A 13843-nucleotide genomic window follows, 5' to 3' on the forward strand; every position below is an offset into this window, starting at 1 on the left:
TACTCAGATTTATTCTTTTTTTTTTTTTTTACTGCTGCCAGTCTACATTTGGTTTCATAGACAGCTGCATTTCATCCACAGCATGTTCACTTCTTTTATTTGCAGGCCCAGTCCTCAGGCCCAGAGCCTCTTAAACCTCTCAAATGGAATAAATTTAGTCTTTGCATGAACTTCATGCTCAGAAAAACACTGCTGGAGGACATGTATGCAGAACCATGTCTCTGCAGATCTAACTTTAATCCCAAGTACCATCAGCTGCCAAATCCCAAGTAGCATCACAATTTAATACTGTAATAGTAACATGCCGTTCTGATGACCGCACTTAATGACTCCACATTTTCGAAAAGCAAAACAAAACTACCTTGTTTTCCTTTGGCAGATAATGAAAAACACTGTGGCTGAGACTTTAATGATCTAATCATGAGGGTTTTTTGGAGGAAGCAAACCCGTATTAAGCGGGAACAATAAGTGTAATTGAATCCAGACATGCCACTGAATCTCAGTCTAATTTTAGAGTACTTACTGCATTGGTCATCACAACGACCTTTAGGCGACTTTGCTTTGGTTCCCGCAGCAGCTAAAAGTGTCAGCTGCGTGCCATTTGCTGCTGATAAAAGCAGATCTGTCCCAAGGATTCGACTAAATTAAGAGTTGGAAGGAAAGAGAAAATCATGTGAGAAGTTTACTTTCACTGTACAAATAATGAAACTGAAGCATTTTTTTTGCAGATAAAGCTTGAAAGTGATTTTTATTACCATTTCGTTGTGGAATATGTAAATAAAGAACTTATTGCAACTGTAAAATAATCTGAGAGAGATTCTGGCTTTGATAGAAGCACCTGAAAATTTGCATGAACAGATCCTCACCCTGCTTTAGTCCTTTACTTTTGTCATTCTGATTAAACAACTGACAATATTAACTTTATTATTATTATTATTATTGGCTCAGGGCTTGTATTTACAGAGTTGAGTGCTGACGCAGGAAAAGTCTACTTCAGGCCAGGAGTTTCTTTAGACCTGAGATGTCTCTAGAGGATTCACATGAACATTATTGAGAGGCGGGACAATTATACTGACAGTGTGTGGACAAACCTGGTCAGCGAACAGAGCTGAGCAACAGGAAGTCAGTGGGGGAAACTCTACAAATCTACATGATGTTTGGCAAATAAAGCACTGGGCTATTTTCTTTTTTAAATGTGAATATGACAGCCCTTGAAATTCACATCAGCACGCTAACAACAATCTAAAGACACTCCCTGAACACAACACATCATTAAAATACTATACATTTGTACACAATTATCTGCAGACCCTCCTGCCATGTCCAACATTGATTCTCATATGGACTACCATAACATTACTTAAGTAGTTCTGAGCTTTTTTTGAACTTCAGCACTTTTTTTTTTTTTCTTTAATTTCAGACCAACTAAAACTTCTTTTGAATAAAAGAAAAAGATACGAACAGAAAAAAACGTAGTCCATCTACATGTGCTCAAACCTCAAGGCTAAGATGCCTTTCAACTGAGCACAATTAGGTTATAATTATGATCATTAATATCCAGCATTGATTTGAATAGACATTGAAGTCTCTCCCAGACCTTCTGGGCTTAATGTCTCCCTTGTTTGTACTGCTCTCTCTCTCTTCCTCTTGACATCTCGTCTCTTTTCTCCGGCCGTCAGTCTTTATCTCTCTTCCTCTCCTCGTCCAAAGGATGCGTTTGTCTGTGCTCCCACATTCGGACTGCTCCATCCCACTGTGGACAAACGCAGGAGAAGGACAGGGCGTTTAAAACGTACATTTCCTGTCTGTGACATTAATCATAGTTAAAAACATAATTTAAGAGTTTCCACATAAAATCTTTTAAAACTCATTTAAAACTAAAATGATCTCAACGAAGACAAACATTTTAGCTCTTTATCAGAAGTGGCCAGAAGTAATGCATGTCACGTTCATATACACTGGGCAACATGTGCATGCCGTTGTATACAGGAAGCACAGGAAGAAGATTATCTTTTTGCGACTGGTTGCTAAGCTGCAGTGAGGGAAAAAAAGCATGAAAAAGCAATGGCGAGAGCTGAATGCAGCGATATCTATTCACTAGTGTTAGTCCATTGGAGCCAATCAGGAAGCATTGTGGGTAACAAGGCCATTGAAGGTCTAGGTTTCTGCCTGTATGGTGTAAAAATACCAAATAGTTTTCTAAATGAAGCCAGCAGCAACTTTTGTAGAGTTAAAAAAAAAAAATAATTTCATATCTACGTGTGTATTGACTGTATTGTCATTTCTATGAACAGAAACAAGCAGTAACCATGGTGACAGTCGCTTACAATAGCTTACAGGAACTGCAACGGGTTCTTGTCAGTTTGTAATCTGACAATCTTAAGGTTGCACTCTTGTGTGGACACCAAAGCAACGATGATGTGTCTTAATACACACGGCAGAGAGGGTTAGGGTTAGGGTTAGATAGAGACTCCAGTGAGTATTACTCACAGAGCTGCTCATGATGTTGTACTCATACGGGTGCCAGCTGACGTCCCTCACGCAGGCATCATGGCCAGACAGTCTGGAGACCACGCAGCCTGTCAGTACATCATAAACTGCACACACACACAAACAAACACACATACATTTAAAACAATGCAGGGTCATGTAGCTGTGATACACAAACACTAACACCACAGATATGCAGGCTTCACTTGAAATGTGGCAGCGTGAGCACCAGCAATCAAATATTCCAGCGCTCTGTAACAGTGACACACATACACACAGGCATGTGGTGACACTCACTGATGATTTTCCCTGTGGAACAGCCCGAGTAGATGAACCTCTGCCCTGTACTGAACTCTGGTGAGAAGCGGCAGCGGATGAGGGTGTGGAGAACGCCGTGACCCCGGTAGGTCATCACTGATGTGTCGCCAGTCAGCTTGTGTTTCTTCAGAGCTGAAAGTGAATAAATTGATAAACAGAGACTAATCCCAAGCAGAACTCAATCCCATTACAGTAATCATATACCTGACTTCAATCTTCCATTATTCCTCCATATGACCTCTCCTTCCTCCTAACTCACCTCTCTGAGGAACCTGCTGCCAGCGGTAATCCCAGTTTTGATGAGTCACAGCCAGACGGGACGCTGCCAAGCCCTCTTTGGGTGAGAACTTCCTGATGTCCCAGAGCTTGATGCACTGGTCCTTGGAGTTGCTGATCAGATAGCGAGCATCACCCTGGCACAGTCACAACACAAGGAGGAGGAGACCAGATTTTGAAAACCTGAGCATCTGAAGCTGAGACCATTGTACTGGACTAAAAATTACTCCACCGGGGTTAAATTGGGCATGTAATTAATTATACACAAGCAGTGTCTTTCCCACCTTGCTGTGGATGAAGGTAATGCCGTCTCGGTGTCCAGCCAGCTGTCCGACAGGCTGAGGTCTGTCCTCCCGCAGCGTCCGTCTATCCCACACCTTGCACAGTGCGTCGTCGCTGCCAGAAAAGAGCAGCTGGGAAGAGCCGTCAGCGAACGCGACCGTGTTCACGTCATCCTCATGGGCATCAATCTGATGGAGAGACACAATAAGCATTAAGAGTGTTGATAGGAGACTGAAATAATTGGGTTTTTTTTAATGAGATGAAAGCAGCCAGTGCAACAGAGTGGCTCACTTGTGAGCTTTATGGCTCAGAAGAATATAGAATAGATATGTGACAGTACTTGTTAGTTTGGTTTTAGTCTGTTCATGGGATTTGTTAACAGAAAAGAACATCTTTGACCTTTAAATCCAGCCACACACACTGATGAGGATGTTAAAGAAAATAAGAGATGGACACAATAATTCAGAGCAAATAGCAGACACTGTAATGCAGAGGTAATAGAAGGTGTCACATCATGTTGAAGCAGATGGCAGAGGTCAGCGAGTGACTTCTACACAGTGTGTGGCTGTGGGAGTACGACGCAGGTGGAGTTAACCCCACAGTCCGAGTGAAAGAGAGAGGCCTCTTTCTACTGCATTACAGACGGCAGGGTGCAGAGTAAAATATCATGTGAGCTCATGCAGGTCTGTAGCTGTGGCTGTCAAGCAGAAACAGGGGTACGCACAATCAATGATGCAGCAATGCAAGCAAAACGCAAACAAACAAAACAACACATGCACTGACAACTAAACACTGACCTTCAATGTTCGTTTATTCTGCTCAAGATCATAAACATAAAGGCAGCCATCGTTTGCACTGAAAACACAGGAGAGACAGTTAAAAGTAATTAATATTCTCTATCTGTAACACTTTCTTCAAAATCTTATTTGTCAAAATGCATTTCTTGAAATGATGGCGTGTTTCCAAAAGTGTCACTCCCTTGCGACCGGTGCTTCATCAACAAACGGCAGTCTATTCTCATACAAAGCTTGACGTCTTGTTGAGACAAACCGAGCAGAAAAAAATGAGCTTCTCCATTGTTGTCTGTCGCGTTCGATGTTGTCGCACCGGTACGATACGCACTACTACAGCTTGCACCGTGTCTATCTACCGATCTGATTATCGGCACAAAACAAATGTATGTACAAAACATAAAGTAAAACAAAGTATGCACATACTTGGCAATGTGGCACAAAGATAATGCCACAGTTAACAGCTAAACTAACAGCTTAGCTTTGTTCGTCGTTACTTTGCCGTCTATAGTGCAGAACCAGAAAGACTAGTAGACCCAAGCTTTTAAGTGAACACCTTTGCGTTTATATTAAAGGTAGGTCTCTTTCAAATTCAACTTCCACCTGGAACAAACATCCATCAGAAAACATGAACAGCTGCTTGGTTTTACATTTCAGTCCCAATTTCCACACTGCCATGAAAAACAGAAACGTGACGTGTACTCACCCTCCCAGGACCTCTTTGCCATCTGTGGATGCAGTCAGGGAGAACACACAGAACCTCCTCTCATCTGGACTACAAACACACACATTGTATGCTATGTCAAAAATAAATACAAAACTGACACGTGTCACCTGTTAAACAATGTGTATGAAGGGCGTGTGACTTCACTGGCAATGCTTTGTTGAAACAATGATGTCGACGGTGAACAAAAGAACACACAGAGTGGGAGGGCGAATGTGACAGCATCATTCATCCAGGTGGTAATGAACACAGGGAATGACAGATTACCTTCTCCATAATGTTATAAGTTACTATGAGGGAAACACTAACTTGAGGTCCAGGGCGAGGTGGTTTTCACTGTCTCCATCTATACTGCACATATGTACTGTGGAGAAGACACAGACACACAGGCAGACGATTATTGGACGAGAAAACTACAAATACCAAATTATTAGTGTTTTCTGAAGTATTGACCTGAAAATATTGAACATATTAATCATGATGCTGAAAAGTATTCATCTTAAATCAAAGTAAACTGAACCTTGGACAGTTTTAAGTCAATGCAATCAAGTGCAATTTTGTTGTGCTGCCATTAAAAGCAGACCTATGATTATTTTTGGCGGTGCTTGCTTACAGCGAACCAAACATGTTCAACATTCTGCTGATTCTGTGTTTGATTTCAGATAGCATGCTGGCACTCCAGAGACAGAGGCATGACAGTCATGACAGCTTCCTGATTTGGTATTCTAGGTCTGTAAACACTTCAGCTGTCAGCTTAGACGCAGAACAACCCAACAACCCAAAACAGTTGTTAATTGAGAATCTATCTGAAGGGCTACTCTACTGGCTGCAGAACAGTTTGAATAAAAACTCCCTCTACAGCAATGAATTAATTGTAATATCTTTAGTGCCAACTATTTGAATATAACTCATTCAAACTATGATGCATAGGAATGTAGATCTATGTCATGCTTTGAAGAGAATATCTAATTCACACAACTCTATGAGTAAAAAACCTAAGTTACAAATACATACAATAAATGGAGATGAGCGACATACTCTGTTCTTTTCAGTGGATATCCTACTGTCCAATCCACCTCTCCAGAAAAAATAAAACACTGTGACGATTGGCTGATTGCATCTTACAGTATATGATAGCACACAAAGTCTTACTATAGTCAGACCAGCTGGAGTAGAGAAGATGTTGAGCATCAGGAGTGAAGCAAACGTCAAGCACACTCCAGCCAACATCTCGAGCCTTTACTGTTCGCAGTAAATTAAAACGCCCCCTGCTGGTGTCGTACAAGCGGATGTTTTGGTCTGAAAAAGAAAAGAAAAGAAATCCAGTCTGAATGCTTCTTTAAACGTCAACATCACAATGAGAAAATACTTACCGAGTGTTCGCTATCAAAGTGATCAAAAACATAAATAGACATTTTTAAGTCAAACAATGCTATATTGTGACGACGTATGGCCCTGAAGATCATGATCAGCTCTGATTGAGTTCCTCTGGCATCTTGGATGGGATCAGTTGTTTACCTTGGCAGGCAGAGAGGAACAGGTTGCCATCATCACTGTACACTCCACAGAAGGCTTTCTGCTGGTAGGTGTCCTTGCATGAAACATAGTTTGGTAAAAAACTGTGGAAAAAAAACAAAACGAAAAAAAAACAGGATCAATATCAACTGAGACAGAAGTTAATGCTTAATCGAGACAGTTTTTTTTATTCTGTCTCTGCATCACATTCTGATAATGTGAATTGAAATGTGGAACTCTTACTGTGTGCGTATATGACTGCACTCCCCATGAGAGAAGCTGGAGCCTCTACATCTGCCTAATTCCCTCTAAAATGTGAAGAGAACATTGACGAAAAACCAATAAATTAGTCAGTAGACTTAAATCAAAACAAAGATATTTGTTCCTAGTTGCAATTTATTAGTGGTAGAATTCTGCCAGTTTGTTATTCTGGTGTTTTGCTTGTGTCTCAGTAGTCTGACCTCTGTTAGCATGTTGGTGAAACTACGTCTGCTTTTCAGGGAAGATGACGCTGTGGCCAGCAGGATCTGAGTTCTGATCTCACTTTGGTCCACTTCAAGCGTGTCTGGCTGGGTGTCCACTAAGAAGCAGACAAAAAGAGTTACTCCAACAAAGTTTTTTTTGGACTTAACAAATAATCACTGGCTCTACGGAGAGTCTGGGACAGAGGTGTTACCTGGCGGGTTGTAGCGGTCGCCCAGCCGACCTTCCCAGGCTCCATCGCTGTCCTCATCAGAGTCAGAGTATGACTGGACCAGCTGCAGCCCAGTGGCTCCACTGCCATGGACCAGTCTGACCTGGCCCCTGCACATCACAAATGACTTATCAGTCTGACACCCCGAAACAAAACACAAATTTAACAATCATGTAAGCGCTTGAAATATTAACCACATTAAACAATTTAGTGTTACGACGACAAACCAACTTTAGTCCTACATGGTGAGTAAAACTATTATACAGTGTTCCACTCAACAAGTAAAGGATCAGTGACTCATTGCAGGGTGGTTGCATGCTAACTGAAGTGGGCAGAGAAAGTGCTACTTATTCATTTCCACTTCCTGGAGCTTTTGTGTAACCAACCATAATGGATTGTTTTCCAACCCCAAATAATTTTAAAAGAGGAAATTCAATCTCCACCATATTTAGCAGCATAAGAATGTCACGTGAAGTTACAATAATGTGCCCACTTGAAAGAAAAACACTGACAATTTTCCCTCTATTAAGTCATTTGAATAGACTCTTGTAAGATATTTTCATGTTTTTGAAACAAAACAAAAATGTACAAACTTACATAATTCAAACTACAGTGACATAAACAAATGTTGGTTACATTCAAACCATTGTCAAATCAGTTCACACAATGCCGAATTAGCCCATCAGCTCAACGTGTGACGTCATGGATGAAATCTGGTTGTGTGCGTTTTTTCAGTTTAAGTGTTGTTGTCAGTGTCAGAGTGTAGGACAAGTCACCTCCTCAGTAGATAAGCCAGTACTTCAGCTAAGTCGACGTCCTCCTCTGCTGCTGCCGACTGTCTGTCCGCCGTCCTGCGGCTTCTGTTGGGTTCTTCTGCTTCAGGCTGCTCAGCTGGGTTGTCACTGATGGAGTTCCTTCCACCAGACATCCCAGAACTGGACTGAGAGCCCATAGACTGAAGGGGACCTGACGAGACAGTGGTGTGAAGTTATCCGACACTGTGCTGTTGGTGGTCAAACACTAATTAGGTAAACATACATCTGCATTAAATAAAGGCCAATTTGAACCCCCATTCACAGTTGGGCAGAGTTTGCCCGAGTCACTAGTTGGGGACAGTTGGCATGGCTAGTTGGAACAGAAATCTGTTCGTGAATGAGGGTAACAGACCTGACCTGACTCTGAGTTTACTCTGGACATAAACTGGTAGCATGTCCTGTTTACCCACCCAACTACAAACAAGTTCTCCAAGTCTTTTCAAAGACGGTAATGACTGTAAAAGTTGCGTAACGAGGCCCCATCTTAAGAGGACAGGAAGTTAAGTTATGGTGACCTTACATCAAACAATTGATTTCTCAATCACATCACGCATTTTACAGTAGTATAATCTTGTTTTTTTGTGTAATCAGATATGTTTAGCTCAGTCTTTTTATAATAATACAATGATAATAAACATTAAATTCAATTCAAAACATACATTATCTCAAGACGCTGTACATAGTAAGGCAATTTACAATATTATAGAGAGAAAAGAAACCCAACAATTCCAGGCATTAGTGGAGAGAAAAAAACTACCTTTTAACAGAAGATATCTAAAAATTGTTATTTATTATGATGATGTAATTAAAGCATAATACTTCGGGATGGGAATCGATATCGGTCCGATACTGGTCGAAAATAATGGGTTGAATATCGGACAGATAAAAATGTTAAATCTGATGCAATCCAAAAATCCTACATATTGCAGACTGTAAAAATTTAAATAAAATCAACAAAAGTATTTTAGCTGAGTTATGATTGGGCTGTTTGTGTCTTCTTTCTGGGAGAACATTTTTGCATTGACTCAGCATAAATGTGTTGTTTACAGCTTCATAGTTCATAAATGGTCTAAAATGACTGTATCGGACTAATATCGGTAGATACTTGTTTGTGATATCGGTATGGGACACAAGAAAAGTGGCATAGTTCCATCCCTATTAAATAAAATATATTCTAAATAATTTTCATATTTTAATAATCTGTCAATCATTGTCATGATAGTATACATATTAGATAATCTATAATGTAAATATAGAAATATTAGCACAAAGCATGTAGTCTTATATGACTAAAAAGTCTACCTGTGTGTAAATATGAGACAGTGTGAGAGTGTTTTCTTATGTATGGGTAACATTAGCAGTAACGGTTCGTGTTGACAAGCAGAGACAACAGCAGAAGTGCTCACCTCTCCCCTCTGTCTGTCCGTAAGCTCGTCTGTTTAGACGGGCTAGCTGAGGATGCTAACGCTTTAAACATTACCTTCTGTCAGTCAAACGGCCTTCTTGGCGGCGCGTCGGTCCAGCTCGGTGTGTTCGTGTGACAGCAGAGCAGTTTGTCATGGGTGGGACGCGGTCCAACAGAAGACGTGTTCGTCAGGAGAGCTGAAGCTGTGACAGCTCGACCAGTGTTATCAGTGGGCCAGCAGGGCCACTCGAGCAGCCGCCATGTTGTTTACAAACGTACGAGAGAGGGAAAAAAAACTGCGTGTTCCCGTTCACTGTCACGTGACACACACTTGTTTTCGAAATCAAGAAGCTATTTAATTTTTTTATTACTGGCTTCACAAACCAGAAAAACTAACGAATCGTTAGTTGGGAATACTAGACGAGTAAAAACCCGTTTTTATATTGTTATTATGTTATTTATTTATTATTAACATAATGTTATTAGTAGTAGTAGTAATACTACTACTAGTAGTAGCATGACATATATGTTAAATTATAATATAATGTTCATGAATGTAGATTGATAGACAGCTCTACTTTAGAACACAGCTATAAGAAACTTTCACTATGCACTCCAAACATATATTACTTTAATTGAATGTTGAGTCATATTTAGTAAACCTTGGTGCTTACTATACTATTTACAGTATTATTCTTTTTATGTGAATATTAATCAAGAGAATTCCAAAACGCCATTTTATATTTTGAATTCCCCTTTTTATTGTGACTTACATTATGGTGCAGTTATTCCATTTAGTGTAGGACTGCTGTTCTCAAACTTTTAATGCCAAGTACCACCTGAGAAAATATTGAGCTGTCGAAATAACACCATTAACACCAATGTTAAATTATTAAAAGTCTACTATGGATGGACTTTTCACTGGAGCCAGATTGTTTCCCGATAAGATAATCTGCTCTCTCATCCTCCTCCTCTTCCTCACATATAATTAACACACTGGTATAGTGCAGAAAATTCCTCAGCTCACGTACCACTGCTGGTACACTTACCACAGTTTGAGAACCGTGGGTGTAAGATGATGAAGATGTTTTTTGAGCATTGAATTGTGACAAATATCCCTCAGTAAGAACCAATTAAAATGACACTGCAATTCACTGCATTATTGGATAAGTGAGAATAATGCAATTTATAATTGGAAAATTAACAACAAATATGTGTCAAAAAAAAAAACATCAGCAAGGCAGAATTTAACTTAAGCACAGATATACATATATGAAATGAAAATGAATGTTTGGGAATTGTTTTTGATGATTGTTTATTGCTGGTGAAACCTCTTTGAGGATGTCATAGCTAGTGGCCATTATGGTATTATTAGATCCTCCACATGAGGTGGTGCTGATGAGCCTTCAGTGCAGCATTGATGTTGTGGCCTTCCTTAATGACCCAGACAATAACTGAGTTGGAAAATAAATATATTATATAATATTGGCAAAGACAAAAAAAAAAACACTTGTAACTGTGATGATGACTTCACATTTTTGTGTGTTCTCGGTGTGCACTATTATCTGTTTGTGTAACTTACAGAGGTGGAAAGTAACAAAATACATTTACTCAAGTTACTGTAATGAATACTTTTTTTTGGTATTTTGTATTTTTTTAAGTACAATTTAAAATCAGGATTTTGTATTTTTCTTGAGTATGTATTGACTCAAGTATTGTACTTAGTTACTTTATAAATCCTATCCGTTACTGACTCAAAATAAAAATTTAGCACAATGAAGACCTACAGACAAATGATGACGTGATTAGCACGAGCACTGGCGCCTGAACATAGAGGGCATGCGCCAAAAGTGACGTAATATCCTGTGTCGCGCCGGGCGACATTTCAAATGAACTACTTTTTACTTCTACTTCAGATGACTACTTTTACTTCTTCTTGAGTAATATTTCATCAAAGTATTGGTACTTTTACTTGAGTTCAATATTTTAGTACTTTTTCCACCTCTGGTAACTTATGTTATCAAAAGTGTAGGGTGGTTATCAATACATCCGTGTTATGGCAGAGACAACGAGAGGAGGGTGTTTCATCTGAGAGGATATTGGTGTCTATCAACTTTGCATGTCAGACATGATGGCACTGTATGGTTTAAGAAAAAAGAAAAAAAGAAAAAAACACCTACAACCATGGAGAAGTATTCATGGAAGGAACTGCAGCAGCTTTCAGAATAAAAACGTCACAGAGAAGAGATTATTGGATGGCCGCCATTTTGACACGGTCACTGTAGGAAAATCACAGGTGTAAATAATCAAATTAACGATGGCTTCCTCAGTTTCAATTTGCATGCCCGCCCACTGTCACACTGTCCTGACTTGCATGGACTGAACAGAGCCGCCATCGTTAATGTGATCACCAACACCTGTGTTTGTTCTGCTAAAACATGTCAAAATGGCTGCGGTTATAATGTCCATGAGGCTGCGCTCACCATGGAAAACCTATACTGGCATAAAAAAAACACAGAAAAAATAATAACATACATATTGTATGTATGTACATACAAAATGGGCAGAATCAGCACAAGTCACGTGCAGTCTCTGTTACACATAAATGAGTCCAAATGCAGGTCCTCATGTGCGCATGTGCAATAGTCCAAAAATACTGCTCTCTCTCTCTCTCCGCTTGACTTGCTCCAGATGAAGTCACACCCACAAAAATGAGAGAAACAATGAGTAGCATGAGCTGGTCGACAAACCAGCTGCCAGAGACAATAGCCTGCAGTCATCACAAGTGAGTACTTAATCCCAAATGAATGCAAACAGGCAATAGCAGATCCCCCCCCAAAAATACACAATATACATATTCATACATGGAGGCGTGTGCGCGAGTGATCCAGGATCAGTTAGAGCAGTGTTTCTGAAACAAGCAAATTTGCACAGGATGTAATGACTCATTTACAGCCCCATCTGAACACCTTAATATCATTTTGAGTTTTGCGTAAATCATTTACACGGTATGTTTTGTCATGTTGGTATGTTATTTAAAAGGCATACATTTGTTGAGGGGACTAAAAATGTGACCCATCTGTGGGTCCTGACCTAGTTTTTGGGAATCACTGAGTTAGAAGAACAAGCCGTGCCGGTTGACATCATGTCCTGGTCAGCGTCCTGAAGCATGCATACTCTGCTTTATCATCTTTTTTTATCGTCCTGGATATGTTAAACACTTTAAGAAAACATTAAGATAAATCAACAATCAATTGAAATGTAGGGTCATTTGCTGATAATAACTTATTACTTATATTAAGTTACATATGTAATTATATTAAATACAGCTGATTCAGAACACTTCTGCACATCTTCTCACTCAGGGGAAAAGTGGAACACATAACTCTACTTCTGTGGTCCTTAAACATTTTTCAAATGATTTTAAAATATTGTTAGTCTATGAAACATTGAATGGTTTATGCTTAAAATACATTTCTGACCTGCTGGATCACTATGAACCATCCAGACCACTAAGGTAATCTGGGTCAGGTTTGCTCTGTGTCCCCAGAACCAGGACTAAAAGGGGAAAGCTGCTTTCTGATTTTATGCCCCAAATATCTGGAACAAGGTCCCAGAAGAGTGCAGAAGTCTCCTAAATCTATTCATTCTTTTAAATCTAGCCTGAAAACCTACCTGTTTAAATAAAAATAAAAGTAGTATCACGGCTGCACCTCATCCACAACTGCAACTTTCTTTTATGTCTCTGTTTAAATGTTTTTGTCGTGTTTTATTTGGCCTTTTATATATTTTATGCTGCTGCTGCTGCTGCTGCTGTATTTCATTGTTCATTTGTTTTCATTGTAAAGCACTTTGAAATGCCCTGTTGTTGAAATGTGCTGTACAAATAAACCTTGCCTTGCCTGTAAAAGTCCCAGGGCACCACCAGCGTTGTTGTTTTTACATCTGTCAACTTGTGTGATCATTGGCGTCTGGATTGGATTCTTTAAGTGTATGGGTAGATCACACTAAAAACTTGAAACTTTAACCTGTAGAAGCTCTGTTGTTTATGAAAATGTTGTTATTTTGAAAACTGCATACATACTAATTGTGGACTTTTGCAATATAATTATATTAATTACAATAACGAATAAGTCATACTATATACCATAGTATCTTTCTTAAATGCAGATGTTGCACTGGTAGGTTTGCATCCAATTTTATTGTGCATTGTGACAATAAAGATCTATTCTTCTTCTCCCTCCGTCTTGTCCTCTCCCTTGTGTCCTCTTCTGTTACAGAGGAGAGGACAAGATGATATAATCAATAATGAAGATCTATTCATTTCTCTTCTATTCAAGCACTTCCCAATTGACCTTGTTTCTCCAGACCTATATAGAATGATGACTATGCACAGCTATTGCACATGATGATCTTGCACATTGCACATGATTGACTGTGGTGTGTTTGGTTGCAAAAGTGAAACAAATAAAAATGTTTAAAGAGGTCAGGTGAGTAACAGGTAGTGACCCTGTGCAGCCACAGCGCCGGGAG

The 13843-nt window shown here is 39.6% G+C and overlaps 1 protein-coding gene across 2 annotated transcripts; it reads right to left on the reverse strand.

Moving 5' to 3' along the window:
* Nucleotides 1-727: 727 nt before the first annotated feature.
* dcaf11 (ddb1 and cul4 associated factor 11) lies at nucleotides 728-9579 on the reverse strand. 2 transcript variants are annotated; one of them, XM_083901593.1, is made up of 15 exons: nucleotides 9386-9579; nucleotides 7867-8056; nucleotides 7073-7200; nucleotides 6858-6976; nucleotides 6640-6704; nucleotides 6400-6500; nucleotides 6034-6180; nucleotides 5191-5245; nucleotides 4864-4932; nucleotides 4164-4221; nucleotides 3369-3554; nucleotides 3068-3221; nucleotides 2788-2940; nucleotides 2491-2597; nucleotides 728-1753 (listed from the first exon to the last, which is right to left on the reverse strand). In XM_083901593.1, exons 2-15 carry the CDS (start codon nucleotides 8040-8042, stop codon nucleotides 1676-1678), a joined length of 1596 nt encoding a protein of 531 aa, XP_083757719.1. In that variant the 5' UTR covers nucleotides 8043-8056; nucleotides 9386-9579; the 3' UTR covers nucleotides 728-1675. The 2 variants fall into 2 exon arrangements, with proteins under 2 accessions (XP_083757719.1, XP_083757720.1); XM_083901594.1 differs by having other exon boundaries at nucleotides 9312-9579.
* Nucleotides 9580-13843: the final 4264 nt, after the last annotated feature.

This window comes from Microchirus variegatus, assembly GCF_963457635.1.
Source record: "Microchirus variegatus genome assembly, chromosome: 15".
In the NCBI taxonomy this organism is placed as follows: Eukaryota; Metazoa; Chordata; class Actinopteri; order Pleuronectiformes; family Soleidae; genus Microchirus; species Microchirus variegatus.